The sequence below is a fragment of the Mycetomoellerius zeteki genome, unplaced genomic scaffold (genome assembly GCF_001594055.1).
Source record: "Mycetomoellerius zeteki isolate Tzet28-1 unplaced genomic scaffold, Tzet1.0 scaffold135, whole genome shotgun sequence".
Lineage (NCBI taxonomy): Eukaryota > Metazoa > Arthropoda > Insecta > Hymenoptera > Formicidae > Mycetomoellerius > Mycetomoellerius zeteki.
In genome coordinates, this window is record NW_017256287.1 from 2,670,358 (window position 1) to 2,686,388 (window position 16,031).

At 39.3% G+C, this 16,031-nt stretch overlaps 1 protein-coding gene across 1 annotated transcript in view; it reads right to left on the reverse strand.

The window, feature by feature from the left end:
• mib1 (E3 ubiquitin-protein ligase mind bomb 1) overlaps positions 1-16,031 on the reverse strand; it is a 418,118-nt gene that overhangs the window by 363,919 nt on the left and 38,168 nt on the right. Inside the window, exon 9 of the mRNA XM_018462058.1 lies at positions 4,055-4,206. Within this exon, the coding sequence (XP_018317560.1) occupies positions 4,055-4,206 (152 nt within the window). The remainder of the gene's footprint in view (positions 1-4,054; positions 4,207-16,031) is intronic.

The following is a 16,031-nucleotide window of genomic DNA, read 5'->3' on the forward strand; positions in this document are numbered from 1 at the left end:
ACACACACACACACACACACACACACACACACACACACACATATATATGTATATTTTCAAAACGCTTACCTAGGCGAGGCTATTTCTTTACAATAATCACAGAGAATGACAATTTAAATATCAATTTTGTGATTTACGTTAAACAGAGATCGACATGCAGATGATATCATAATATTTGAATACCAAAGGGGGCGATTCATGTGCTAGAATTTAGTATATGATGCATGTTTGTATCTCTATCCGTGAGCATAATGATTAGACCATCACGGTTGAACAACAGGTTATTGCGATATGGCAATAACAAAGGGACAGCATAACCGATCAATTTTAGTGCTCTTCCACTGTAACGCCCGCGTATTGACCGACACTTTGACAGTACTCTACTTTTACAATGGTAAAGCATTATTGATTGCAATCGGGTTCACCGTTTTGATAGCCATAAAAATATTATGGCTCATAGAATACTCATCGTCGATAATGTAACGCTGATGCACTATTTATTATACAGTAACTTCACGTTGCTATGCTATGCTACGCTTCCACAGAGTGGAAATTTATTATGTTGTGGCAATAATCCTTTGAAAAGGTTTAGCAATGACAATGGATTTAGTAATAAACATAAATACAATATAATTGACAATTTAGTATAATAATAATAATGAAGTTACACGGAGCATGTATTTTGAATAATTATTAACAGAAATTTTCATCGAATTTCTTCCTCTATGGAAATAATTTAAGAATGCAAGGATTTCCTTAAATAAAATGTTCCATGGATCATATCGTCGTCGTGAAAATAACACATCACCACTTTCTGTTACCAAATGATTAACACATGATTAATTCGTAATAATTGCAAATTTAAGGCTTTGTAAATGTATCTTTGTGAATATTCACAATCACGTTTGGTTGATCGATCCTAATTTGAAAATGTATAGAAACCGTGGGCAGAAGCATGGAAAACGAGAGAAGTTTCGTCGACAACCCTCGGAGAATGTACCTTACAAAGCAGCAGACGTGGCAAGAGAGGGAAGGGTAATGGGGGGAGGCCGCACCAGAGGAGAGCAGGAAATTACGTCTCCGGACGTCCGTTCGTTCGGCTTCAGAGCGCTATGGCACGGATCTTGAGAGAAACCGGCGGCTCCTTTAGAAGGCGAGTGCAAACGCGAGAAAAGGCCAACGGGGCACGAGCAGGAGTCAGGAAAGGGCGGCAAAGAGAGGGAGAGGGAGAAAGAGAGGGAGAGGGAGAAAGAGAGAGAGAGGGAGAAAGAGAGAGAGAAAGAGAGAACCGTAAGAAAGGCCGCGACCCGTCCATGACCGGGAGCAAGACTACGGAAGAATACTGGGACAGGAAGAAGGAAAACAGAATTGGTCGCAGTGAATATACCTGACATTCGTCTTTATCTAAGTGTACTTTGGGAATGCAACCGGTGTAACGAACACGGACACATACTTGCTGACGCTTTAAACTCACATTCGAGCCGAGCAATCACGTATGAAACGCCTTACAACGACTGACCCGTATAGCCCTTGTATCGAACACGCGCGAATACTATAACGTTTATCTCGCTTTGCTGAAACAGAGATCGCTATTTCTTCGTGAAGAGCAAACGATCCTTGATTGTACGGCTCCGAGTACATTCCGCCTATCCCGACGCTAATACGTTTCTGTGATTGCGGTGCCTACTTGAAGGCACCGCACTGTGAAACGTTCGCTCTTCGATCTATATAATGACAGGCAAAGTAAACCTCATCGGTTTCGAGTACTCATTTACCGCAAACTATCCTAGTCTGAATTAGTTTCGAGTCACCCTCGAGCGTCTTTCCTACGTAAGATAGTCGCTATAATTACCCCAGCTATGGAGAGACTGGCGACAAAGTTGACGTTTCTTGACGTCAATACTCTTCGGACGATTAACCTTATCGTTCGCTCTGGGCAATGGGAATAGAGACAGCAATATCGAGTTTTCGCTAATTCCTCATAATGTAAGTCTCGGATTATGATGGTAAATTGAACCGAGACATTCGATCAAAGCAATATCAGAAACCATCGATCTAATTCTTCATCTATCTCTTCTTTATATAATCGAAAATTTTTTACATGACCTTATTTAGTCACCCTTCTTGCTGTTTTTCCAACTGATAGCAACGGAACAAAGATAAATGTTCGCGTACCAATACACGCTGTCTTATGTACACTGATGTGACAACAGAAGCGTGAAATACAAGGTGATTTATCAGCGAAATTTGTTCCACGATATTTTATTCTTCCGCCTTTCCAATTAGAATATGACAATACGATTGAAAGAATTTATCGCGCAAAAAAGTTGTAAAAAGAGATTTTTTACGTAAATAAAAATATAGTAAAATGAGACACTATACTAACGCAACTATACGTTGTAATAAAAATTGCAGTTTTGTTTCATATAGAGATAATAACCAATTTGTTGCTCTAACATATGTATATTAGAATCTTGAATATTCATGAGACTTTTGTTCACTGATTAATTTTCTGGACATCGGATTTCGAAATCTTTCTTTATATTGTGAAAGAATTAAATTTGTTCTAATTTCATTTCACGGTACTGCTAACGTACTTAAGAATTAAGGAAGTCTAGACAAATAATTTGCGAATCCAGATATCGTCTCTTTCTGGTTGCATAATGAAAATTTTCATGTTATTTCAGCGATAACGTCGTAAAGCGAAAGCCACTACGAATCACTGACATTCACACGATCCGAAGGGTTGAAAGTAAATCTCTCATAATAGTCATAATACTCATAATCGTGACTATAAGACTACAGAATACATCCAGATAGTATCGCGATTTTCTGGATTCAGAAGCAGATGCGAAATATTGAAACAAATCTCTCATGCGAACAGAAAAAGACATAAAAAAAGATAGGCAAAACGAGACAAAGAAAAAAAATACAAAAAATAAACAGGAGTAAGACAATACCGGAAGTATGATTTCGTTGGAACGATACATTTGATTGACACCATATACCATTGTATTGACATTGAAAAGAATCCGAAGCTTGAATCGAAACGTATGGCCAAGATATTAAGTAACTGAATAAATTATTTTCCACACCAATATCCTATGTTTGGCTTAAAAAGGCATAAATGTATTGTTTTGATTTTTCTTTCAAATTGTAAGAAATTCTAATTTTTACTATTCTTTTTCTCCTTTTTAAATGATGACGTATTTTGGATAGATAAGCAAATAAAATCGTCGTTACGAAATAATGTTATTTCAATCGAATAATGTAGTTTCAAACTAGATATCGTTCATATTGGAATATCCGTTCGTCTCATTCTCGTTACTCCATCTTTGCGTCGAGAAGTAATAACTAGAAGTGGGCAAATCTCGAAAAGCTCCGAGAGTCCGCGTGGCTAAATTGAACAGGAGGACGGGAGGCGAGAATCGAGGTAAAATTGACTCGCTACCTCTCGAGAATGACCAGATCGATTAGACTTCGTCGAGACGATGACAGGAACATCGTCGGCGACGACAGCTTTGGGAACATCTGTGGTTCGACGTTCTTTTATGATTCGTCGAACAAGAGAACAAAGAAGGCGGAAAAAAGAACGGACCGATCGGACATGCCGTTGGAAAATCTCACTCGTAAGTTCTTATGAAAAAAGCCTCGTATCCAGAAAAACCCATTGTTCGCGACCAACGTTTAGCTTAAACGCTCGTATTTCGGATAAAAAGATTTCAGATAAAAAGTATCTCTCTATCATATTAATTAAAATTTCCAGTCACAATCGTGCGCGTATAAATAAAATATTCATTAACGCACAAACATAATAATAATCAAAATTACGTGCATGAGATTAACGAGATATTTCTCGCAACCATTCAAATTCTCAAAATACATGGTGATCCATTAAGTCTACGAAACGAGACGCGCGTAATTGTTATCCGGCGCAAGCTGTTTATTGGTGTTTCTCTTCATCGCGAATCTCGCTACCTGACGGTTAAATTCTAGAACGGCGCATTCAACGTCGCGGACAAAAGCGTCACATTTGAAAATGCGAAGCACTCACCTTGGGTTGCCACGAAGAGCAGCATGGTGAAGAGCGTTGAAGCCATTGTTGTTGGTGAGGGTGATGTCTGCGGCGTGGTCCAACAACAGAGCCAACATGTCATCCCGTTTCTTAGAGATCGCGTCGTGAAGAGGTGTGTCACCTTCGGAGTCCTGCAACCAAGAAAATATTCTTCTCTGTCACGTATATTCCATTTTCCAATAATTAGAATAGGTACATGAAAATAAAACATGCTAAAAAAAATTCCGATAAAAATAAAATACCTCAAGATATTCTTGTAACACAATGCAGAATTTAATTAATCACTTTAACGAGACTGTAAGTATTAACGAGCAAATTAAAGAAAATCGTTTTTACTTTTTTTTTGCATTATTAAATTGAAAAATTATTAATTTTTATTTATTCATTTAAAATACTTTATTTTTCAAAATAGTTTAATTATTTAATATACCTATGTATCTTTTTCCGAGGTAATATCTATTTTTCGCAATAAAATTAGTTACGCGGATTTTAAGTGTTCAAAGATTATTATAAAAATGCCTATGAATATTAATAATATTAAATTGTCAATTTAATTTGTAATATTACTATTCTATTAGGATTGCTAATTTTAAGACTAAAAATAAATTTGGCGCAATTTGCAGAATTGGATTTGTAATAATAAATTTACATGTGCTGTGGAATTGTTTCAGCACTAGAGATCCAACTTGACCGTTTAGTCTTTTTAACGGTTGTGTTGTTCACGTCGCGATCTAATATGATACTTTAATATTGCACATTTATTTCCAACGTATGTTATATGTCAAGCACATAACGCATGTATGTCGAATACTATGCGCATTCCGATAATCTATCGTTTCCCTCTGTTCCACCAGTATCGTTAATCTTTTCAGGATTTGTAAGTCGTTTTTAACCGAAAAGAATTCAAAGACAGGATCACCGTAGATAACGAGTGGAACCGCACTATTCACCTGGATTCTCTACAGAACTGGATCAATGCTTCGGCCAGTTTTGGCTTCGGCGGTTACGATTCGAACGATACCTATGAGCTTCAGTTGGCGATAAAACGTACGGAAACAGGGGCCATCCATTAATGCCGAACAACGCAGTACGAACTCGTCGCTAGCAAACAAATGGATGAACGAACGAACGAATGAACGAACGAGCGAGCATAGGGATAAATACTACAACGATGGGCCGATGTAACGCGTGCAGCTCACAGACAATGCAAGTATTTGCGTTTGAAAACACGCGTGATAAGAATGATGGACTTTAGAAGGGCTGCCACAAAAGCTTTTAACAAGCGCTTGAAAAAAAATTCTTTTCGCTGTTAGTGACAATTCTGTCGTTTCAAATATAACAAATAAGGTTAAATATTTCCTCATTCAAATTATAAATCTACTAGATTGTCTCTTTGGAAAAAAGAATTTTACATACTTTATGCCGTCGATGCCCATCGACAACAATAATTCACTCGATGAAAAGGCGATATGGGCGAATATCGTTTTTACGATAAATCGAAAACGACGAAGCGTAAAATAGCATCTGCGACAAGCTCATGACGACGCTCGCAAAAACTAGGAAGAGCGAAAAGCTAGAGCGCGCTTCCGCGACATCAGCCATTGCCGGCTGCGTAAATAATAGGGCATCAGGCACAGATACTTTATGGGATCAGTTGGAAAAATCCTTTGTATAACTCCAATAACCGTGGAGGATAAATCTGCCGGCGCTGTCGAGAACCGCCGGCGCTATCTCGCGCTATAAATGCTGGCCATGTGTCACGCTACTAGGTAAGGGTGAAGGCGAGAAAGAGAGATAAAGAGGAAGAGGGAGAAGTAGCGGGAAAGGTGGAAAAGAGAAGGGAGGGCTGCAAAACGGAAGCAAAGCGAAAAGGAAAGCGAGAGGTCAAGGGAAAATGCCATCGAGGCGAATAGGACTAGTTGGGAACAAAGATCGTGTGACAATCGCGGAACCTTGTCTTATTTACTTCGTCGTAGAATCTCGTCCATTATTCTTGGCTATTATTCTCGTCGAGAAAAAGTAATCAAGAGAGATAGCGCGATGTAATAACGTTAATTATTGCATAAATGCGCGATTAAACGAACAATTTTACAAGCTATAATAAAAATGTTGCAGTTTATAGAAAAATTTATGAACTTTACAATGACGTTCTAATAATCAGTTCGTCAGTGGTTGTTACCTACTTTCGATAACTACGATGGCTATGGTGACTATCGACGGCACCTTTGATTTCTAAGGATTACAACGACTCAGCTGCGAACAAAGATTTGTACGAGAGGGACGAGAAAATAGTAGATCCCTGGATGCGGACTTTCAATTTGCGACGCTGACGTGCTCTTTTCCATCGATGTGGTCCTTCTCCCATTCGATGTCCTCGCTGTTCCTGAGAAAGGGTTTGCATTATAACCCCTCTTTTCCGCTCTCTTCCGAGCAATCCACCTTCTTTATATCTCGCCGCCGCCCACTCGTTTAAGTCCAACAAATGACATTCGATTCATACCACACGCGCCACAGATAGCGTTCAAATAACTTGCGAAAACTTTAATTTCAACATTTCTCTTCTTCGTCCACACCGCAATCGTTTCATCGTCGCGATTCACCGCCGCCGGCCATCTCAGACATCACGATCCGTTTCGAGACGCTCGATCATTCTTAAGGCCGACAAATTGCCAGAGACTTGTCAAACGTAAGAAGTACAAATGGTCTGTGCGCGGATTCTTTGTCACATATCATTGTAGTTTGCTAGATAACGTGGTTGAAAATAAAAAAAAAACTATCTATGCGGCGTGAGATAATGCTACTCGCTACTTAATAAATTGAGAACGATAAAGATCAATCGGAAGGCCAAATAAACATTTACGTATATTTGTTCCGTGAAAAGAGCATGTTCCTCAAATTTGCTTTGGCTAAAATGGATACCTGGCGTAGGCGTTCGTTGCTATCGGTGACGCTATGTACAGATCAGGTAAACGAGCCAGCGAAATGAGAAAAGACAACAGCAACAACGCAGGCGAGCAGCCTGGAAGTGTGGATGACAATCAGCGTCGGTGTCGAAGCTAGGACAGAGAGAAAGTGGAGAGGGGGGAGGGACAAATCGACGACGAGGACGGGAAGTCGAAGCGAGTTGATTGCACCGCAAATATTGACATCGCTAATTCTTCCCCAGACCCGTCATTGGGCTCGTCGAAGACGACGAGCTAACTAATGAGAGCTTTAAGACATCAGCAAGACGTAAAGCAAACTTAGATTTCAAGTGCCGTTGTCACTCGAAATCGGAGGAGCAGTCATTCAACGTGACTGACGAATACAACGTGGCGAAGCAGCTGCTGTCTCCATTGTTAAAGAGAACTAATAGTATTCCAAGTACCATCACTTCTTGTAACAAACGTACCGGATTGAATTAAATTGTGTGGCTACTTAATGTTAGATCTACACACAGGCTATGCACTATTATTACATTCCATGTATATTTGTATTACAACATTTCAATTTATAGGATTCAAATATTTTCAAATATATTACATAATTCGGTATTTCAACAATAATTCACGAAACTTGTTCCATACTATTCATTCTTCGATAAAGTAATCCATTCGAACAAATGTCGAATCGAATTTTAGTAGTTTGACTATTCACTCGAACGAGCTTTTAGATCACATCCTCGTCAAATCTAATGTAACTAGGAACGATCGCAAAGGCGAATCCTGCAGCGTCCACCGAATAAGCTTAACTCCTTTTTCAACGACGATCGATGGCGATTTCGCTAAGACCGAAGGAATGAGAAGGGACGAAGGGAAGACGCGAGTAAAGATAGAGAAAGAAAAAGAGAAAGAGAAAGAAGAGACATCCCTTCCGCCTTCGTTGTTACCTCATCCCCTGATTTCTTCAACTGGAGGAAGAGAGGGTAAGGTGTAGGATAGAGTTTGAGTCGCGACGGGAGTCTGGGAAGATAATGCAGACCGTGAGAAAACGGGACGGAGCACCCTCAAAGTCCGCGCCCGTGCTTGATTGCAACCAACCTTTCCCACCCAGCGTTTTTACTTTTGAGGAGGAGACCCGGGGATTCCTTTGGTCGGTGCACCAAGGGGACGGGATCGAGTAAAGGCACCTTGCAAAGACAAGAACTGGTATGCGGGTCGTGTACGAACCCGGACGCCTACGGAGGAAGAGGAGGAGATAGGAGAGAAGTCTGGTGGATTTCTGAGTAGACTGTGAAAATACAGAGGTTGCAAGATTCTTCGGCTGGCTAAATAAAAGCGGCAAGTGCTAAATGAATCAACTAACTCATTATATCGATCATGCTCGGACTTGTTATTCGACTTTTAAATGTGCACGAAGACGTTGATGCTTTTGTCCGCTAGTCACCACCAAAGCACGCTGAATAAAACTAAACATGTCAAAACATCTACGATAGTCTACCTTACACAAGTTTCTCGTATAGTTTCCTTATCTTCGCCAAGTCAGAACATCGTGATTGTATTAATTGTTCTATGAAGCAAATTTAGATTAAATTATTAAATATAATGTAATTGGAAATTCTAAATTTGATGACGAAACTAAAATTTTTAAGTATAGAATTTTAGATAATATTTAATTTTTATGAAGCCATAATAATAGTTAAAAAACTGTTACCTACCAAAAAGCTAATTAACTCATTTATGTCATTCATAACGTCAAATCTCCATTACATTTACATTTGCTTACGCTTCAAAATCTCATAGCAGTACATCATGTAACGGACGAACGACGTAGATGAGCCAAAATAGAAGCACTTATTAAAACGGTAATCATTGCACGGTTCGCTGATTTTTGATCAATGATTCGTGATCACCATGGTTGAAGGTAATGTCGAATCGTAGCTATATTACCGCCACGCGTGTCGACGGATTGTAATCATTGTATAGGAACGTGACGTTGATTTTGCGACGAGTATATGTGCGTATATGTACGCACTGTCACGTTTGGCTGGTGCACGCTTCTAACGACCCGGATCTACTTGGCAGCGTGAGGGTGAAGGCAACCCCGAACGCGGCACTCGTACACAGCCGCACAGTTGCATAATATTACGTTTATACCTGACATTCATCATTAGCGGCGGTAATTTATGTTGAGCGCGAATGGTCCCGCGCGCGAACGGGCTAATTAATATAAATTGCCGGCGCGAGGATTACGCAGAGTGACGATGCCGTGATGCTACGATTCATTGTGTACTGTGCGAATCAGCCGGGAGCCGATTAAGTTGATAGATTGTCGCGAATAAAGAATTTCGGAAAAATAACGAGGTAGAACGAGATGCAAGGTGAGGATGCGCTATACTAAAATTATTTCTTCGGCAGATTTTTTTGAATTATGAGGATAAAAATAAAACGCGCAGCGGTGTACTGACTATGTGCGTTAATTTAAAATTACATTGGGGATCGATGACCCAGTTCTTTCGGGCGACGCTTAATCCCGGGCACGGCGTCGCCAAATACAATTCTCCCGAATCGAAACATCCTGATGAGATCGTTTTTTCTGAGCACGTCGTGCGCGAGTTCGCCGCTCTGCACTTTATGACAGAGACTCCGTAACCCGTCGTGTTTGCTGAATCACCGTGGTGCAATATACCGGTATACAACGATATAAAAAAAGAGAAAGCAAAGGAAAATTGGACTCAAGAGAAAAATCAGTTCAAACCGGTTCAAAATAAAATAACAGAAAACAAACCAAAAACATTTTTATGTTGTTAAGGTGATGCTGAAATCGTATTTTTACCAACAAAAATATCATTTCCACACTGAAAAAAGTTGTTGAATCAAACAATATTAGTTGATACAACTAAATGTAGCGGTCACAAGCTGTCAAGCAAATATTTGTTAATTCAAACAAATTACAATTCAAACAAATAACATGTTTTAAATTACAAGATTTTATTGACATGACTCACGTATATTTAATCAAAATATATAAATAATCGCTACGAATTAAATGCATTTAGTCAAATTAACAACTTTTTTCTCAGTATAATTACTTCGCATTAATTTCATAGAATTAAAATTCCTTTTCCACGATTAAAATACATTCATGCTAATGTTTTTGTATTTTATGTTCAAAGCAGGAAAAAATTTAAAAATTATAGATTTCCCATTTTTACCTCAATACGGCGATCAATGCTGTCAATTTATCAAAACATTTACTTTCGTGGAAAGGTTATGTAAGTTATATTCGGAATAAAGACAGAGCCAGATATAAAATTTAAAAAAAATATATAAGTCGTTAGAGTTAAGTTTAAAAGGCTAAACAAAGATAATTTAGTACTTTAAGAATTTGTGTATATATTATATATATATGTGTGTGTGCAACATTATTCGTAGTATATAATGAATGTTGTCTCGTAATCATGTATTGTAAACCGTATGTGTGTACCTAGTCGCATTTGTTCCTAAAACAAGACAACTCCAACATCCCCTTAAAAAGATATCTTTTCAAACGTAAATAAATATGCTGCGATTTATCATCCATACGATAGAAGAATTGGTAAACGTTCTTCTACTTCGGAATTACTCCAACTTCTAACGAACGCGAACTTGATCGATGATACTTATGCAAGACTGATCTTTTTGAGTATTTTACATTGTACATCTTTTGATTAGGAAACTTCATCTCGCCATTCTTTTTCGATATAAAGTGACAATACATCAGTTTTATGAAATAATTTACGTACCAAAAATACAATTGATATCTCTAATCATATATCACGTATCACATTCATGTAAGTCGAACTGTCTAATTAATTTGAAAATTGACATCATAAATTTTAACAATTCAAAAAATATTGTATAAAATATTGTAATGTCTAGTAAATTTGGCAATTTAATGCATTGTTGAAACGGACTAACAGATGAGATGATACTTGTGACAACATCATAGCCTAATGTTTTTCGCTCAAACAATAAGGACATTGACGCAAAAATGATAGTTTTGTAAGAACATTAGCGATATATAAAATTAAAGTTAAATATTATTATATTATCAACATAAGTACTAAGGAGGATCTAAACCTAGGATCGAAATGTTTGCGTATTTCACTGATATTACTAATATATAAAAGAATAATAATTTTTACACACTGACTTTCTGTGTTGACTCAATTAAAGACATTTATTACATTTTGGTACCAAAAATACTTCATGAAACTAACGCATTGTCACTTTATACCAAAAAAAAGAACGACGAGACAAAATTTTCTAACCAAGAGATGCACAATGCAAAATACTCAAGAGAATCTCTCTCAGATCTGTATAATTTTCTTTCGATACCAACAAACAAACTTTCCCGGGTCTTTGTTACGCGGTCTTCCGCGCACGGGACAAAATTTAATTTAGCAAGGCGAGTCAAGAAAGGGTGGTAGAGACTCTAGCCGAGGCGAAATAGTGGTGGTCACAACAATAACTTCGAAAAACCCTGTATCCGCACCCCGCCCGACTGTGACCACTCCTTGCTTATTGCTTTTAGTATTAACGCGCCCCTCGCTCCGCTGGGCTCCTCGCCGCGGGCTCGCTCTTTGTACCGACAAAAGGGTCTCGACTATATTTCGTGGTCACGAGAACTACCATTTCCTCTCTTTCTACTCCTTTCCCGTACTCGTAAAACGAGTCGTCATAGAGAGACGAACGACGTAACTTACTGCTCCGACGTATGTCACGTGTTTCCGCACCAGTGACTGGACAAATATGATCGTCTCTCTTTGGCATTGCACACGCAAAAACAAAGATTAATTAACAAATAAAAGCTCGATACGGGTAAATTTGAAACTGTGATCGTTGACGGGAAAAACGACAATATATTTCACGAATATTTAGCAAATAGTAGAATTTTTATCTGTAAAAAGAATTTGCTAAAAATTTGTAAAACATCTCGATGTAAATACAAAATATAAAACAAGATTTTGTCTCTTTGCACAACAACAGATATATTAAATTTATAGAGCGCGTGACAATATAAGAATGTTATCTCGCAACACTTATGTTCTTGCTGTCAGCGCGTTCCTTCAAACATTCGTATATTGATGCCAAGCTCGAGTGATGGCATCATCCATCAAAGTATTGATTTAGTCATGCTCTTGTCTCTGCGATACTACTCTGCGCCGCGTAAGCCGCGTTCTCTCTCGCGAATCAGAAGCAAACTTGTCATTGTGTCAACGTCAATCTAGCTATCAAAATATCATCGAATATCGGCGCGTCGCTCAAAGCAGTAAGAACTGTCATCCATCAGAGAAAGCCTGCAACGTGCAGATGTCATCTCGCTTCACTTTCCGTTACGCTTAATTGCGCAACGATCGATACGCGACGCTTACGCATTTCGTGTGCCATTACATATAGATGTACATTGCATGCAATTAATATCGAGCAATAATCATATTTTTTTCTTTCGTCTATAATCCGAATCAATTCTGTATATAAATTGCATTTGTTACATATTGCAACGATATTGTATATAAATCGTATTTGTCATACATTGCAAGAAACTCGCGAACAAATATCGGAACTACGATTATTTTGAACGAGAAGAGAAGATTGCGAATTGTCTATAAATCAAAAAGCATTTGGCCATCATTCGATTCCAAGCCGAGGTAATCCTCACCAAGAACGAAGAAAGACGGCAACACTCCGGAAGTCTGCCGGAGCTTCTCTGCGAAAGAGTTCCGCGAATGTCACTAGCAGTCCACCTCCGGTTGATTCGCGACGGCGCTGCCGGCAGTTTACGGTTTTCCGGGCGGGCCATAACTTCGGACCAGACAATTCATAAAGCGGGCATGGCAAGAGGAAGAAAGTGGAAAAGCGAGTGGAAAGACATCTTTGGTCGGTGTGGATAAGTGGGTGGCTGGTTGGGTAGAGTCATCGTTGTCGTCGTCGCCATCGCCGCCGTCACTACCAAAGTGCTCTCTAAATTATTCTCTCGAGCGTCACGAGTGGAGAGGTCTTGGAAAACGGTACCGGACCTGGACCGGAGAAATAGAAGTGGTCGGTTTGTGGCGCAGGAGAGTAAAGGAGAGACGACAGGAGAGACGAAGTAAAAAGAAAAGATCAAGCACAACAGATACGGAAGCTTCATTGCAACTGTTATTTACTTCGCCTTTCTAAGACACAGAGTTTACCTGTTTCAATGAATCTAAAACTGTTAACATCTAAAATTATAAGCAATAAAAACAACATATCTATATGTTAGAGTAAACTATTATAGGTAAATATTTATAACTGAAATAAATACAAATCTATATTACGATCAACTTATTCAATTATTATATTCCATGTAATCGATAATATTTCCGCAATATAACACTAATGTATTGTTACGTAACAATATGAAGAAGATTTTATATTAGAACTTCGAAAACACAAACATGAACTTTCCATTCGAATTTTTGGGAGAGCGCTGAATCGTGAATATTTCGCCACATTAAACTTCTGAAAAATGTTACGGCGAACTATCGTAAATAATCCGCTGAAACCAGAATCCCGGTTTACACGTTGCTCGTGCAGTTGCCGCGTATTTGAGATCTATTTCCCTGCCGCTACAACTCGCATTCGTACTGCTTCTTGGTAACCGTCCAAACCATTGCAATCTACTTTTCGTTGGAATAATCGGAGAATGTACTATCTAGCCAAAAGAGACACGGATCCTAATAATTATACGATTAGACCTTTCACCTTCCATGCAAATATATTACTTTCGTCGCACTAATAAAGTACACTGATGCAATTTCAACCCGTAACATAAATTTTGGTTCTGCTATAAGCGTCGAAACTACAATTTACCGCCTAGCGTGCTACTACAGCTCTAACTCAGCATCAATTTTCATGAATACGTACTTAAATTTCGATGAATTCACGTAAATCTCTAATTCTAATCATACATCGGGGATCGAACTATACACGCGAAATCTCGATGCTCACGCGAGAAGGATTTTCGAGCATCGAGAAGGCGTCGCGATATTTCCAGACTGGCTAAGAAACGAGGCTTACAGACTCGTTTCTACTTTGAGTCTATCCGACATCGACCAGACGAGGACATTCTCACCACGCAACGCGAACGAAGGAAAAGGAAGTCTCGGTGCGGACGGAAAGCTCGCGAAACGGCTAGGATGAGCACGAGATTAAAGTATTTGCGACTGCAAGAACAACGTGACCCAACTGTTAACCATCGACCACGCCTGCTATGTTCTATATCTTCTCACACACTTCCATCGTTGATATATAACCGTGACATAAATATAAGTATCTAGTTTGTTTCAACAGCATAATACAAATAATCGACAAAACATCGCCGTTAAGTTTTTATTCTTGCTGTCGAGACTCAACCGTTGTTTGTCGTAAATTTTAATTACATTAGTCCCTAAGAAAATACTACCTCGATCGTCGTTTCTTTTCTGAAAATTGCATCGTTCTCGCGACGGAAACTTCTCATCAGCCGAAAGTGAGCGAACTAAAGTAACACCTTGACAACTAAGTTTATATGTTTGCAAACTCCGCCGGCCAAAGTAGGACAAGCTTCCTCGCAATCTATGTTTCGGCAGCTAATTCCAAAATTACTTTAGAGAGTCGAGAGAATCAGGATAAGAAACGCGGACTGATGTTTACGAGAATTACCGCTAGTTCGGTCTAATGGCAAGAACCAACAGAGTATTGCGCGACTTTGGAGACATGATACCAACAACGAAAACCGGATCGCACAAGTATAGTTCTTATGTAAGGAAACAAACTCGTTTCCAAAACATCTGGTGCCAAATCGCTTCTCATTTACAAATTACGTATTACATACTCCTTTGTGATGTTTGAATTATATAAATAATCTCGCGAATAATGGCTTGTAGGAAATTTCGAGCTGATACATATAATTCGAACAAGCGGGTACGCGATAGCTCATAGACACGTAGCGTAGCCGCGTTTCATCCTTCTAATTATGGAGTTTGCGCCACACCACGAAGCGCATCATGCCCGCGTCCGCCCTTAACCGGCGATGCACGTTAATCCCGTTACTTCCGCAGCCTTAGTTTCGTAATCCACGGCTCCTGATTTATGCGGCAGATACTATAGAGATAACTCGACTGGCAAGAGAACGGCGGGTCACACAGTCAGAATACTCCTGAAGTAAACTATTGTATCTTGGAGAACGCTGAAAATCTTCGCGTCACGTACAAGGCTTAAGTCGGAATGGAATTGATCTCGTTTTCAGACTGTAAAAAGATACCTTAACCCTAATGTATCGTATATTTATACAAATTCTAGCGTAATATTTCCCAAAGGTTATAACCTTGTGAATACATCATATTGGTGACATCGATCAACAAAAGTGATAGAATTTCATATTTTTCCAGCAGTTATAACACAATAGCATTGTTTAATCGCGTAATCGGGGTACCCGGAAAAATCTTCACAAAGAGAAAATAAATTCGCATAACTTTAAGGACACAGCGTACTGAATGACGGCCAGTTAAGCACTAATGGTTTCGAAAATCAGCCACGCTCTATTTCTAAATTCTCGGCAATTATAGACAGTCTCGTTCTGACTAACGATCCGTAAAATCTAATCCTCTCTGATGGGACAGTTCGAAAGGGGTCGAGAGTTCATTCCGAACTTACCCCAGGTGTAGCTTTCGGTCTCAATATCTCCCGGCCGATCGGCCGGTGATGGAGAGACGAGCGGGCGGGCGGGCGGGCGAATGTGGCGATTAGACATTCTTGCTGGTGTACGGGGGATAAAATAAAATTGGGGAAAGGTAACGAGAGATACAAAGAGAGTGTGTACCGATTGAGACCAAGCCAGGCGCACGACCTGCCTGGCTGTGTTTGCTATGTTTATAGCGGCAGTTATTGCTCATAAAATAGTACCTAACTAGACCCATTCACACACAATTCCGTTTCCTTGTACGCACACGTAAAGTACACGACCTGCACGCGTCGTCCTTTCTCCACCC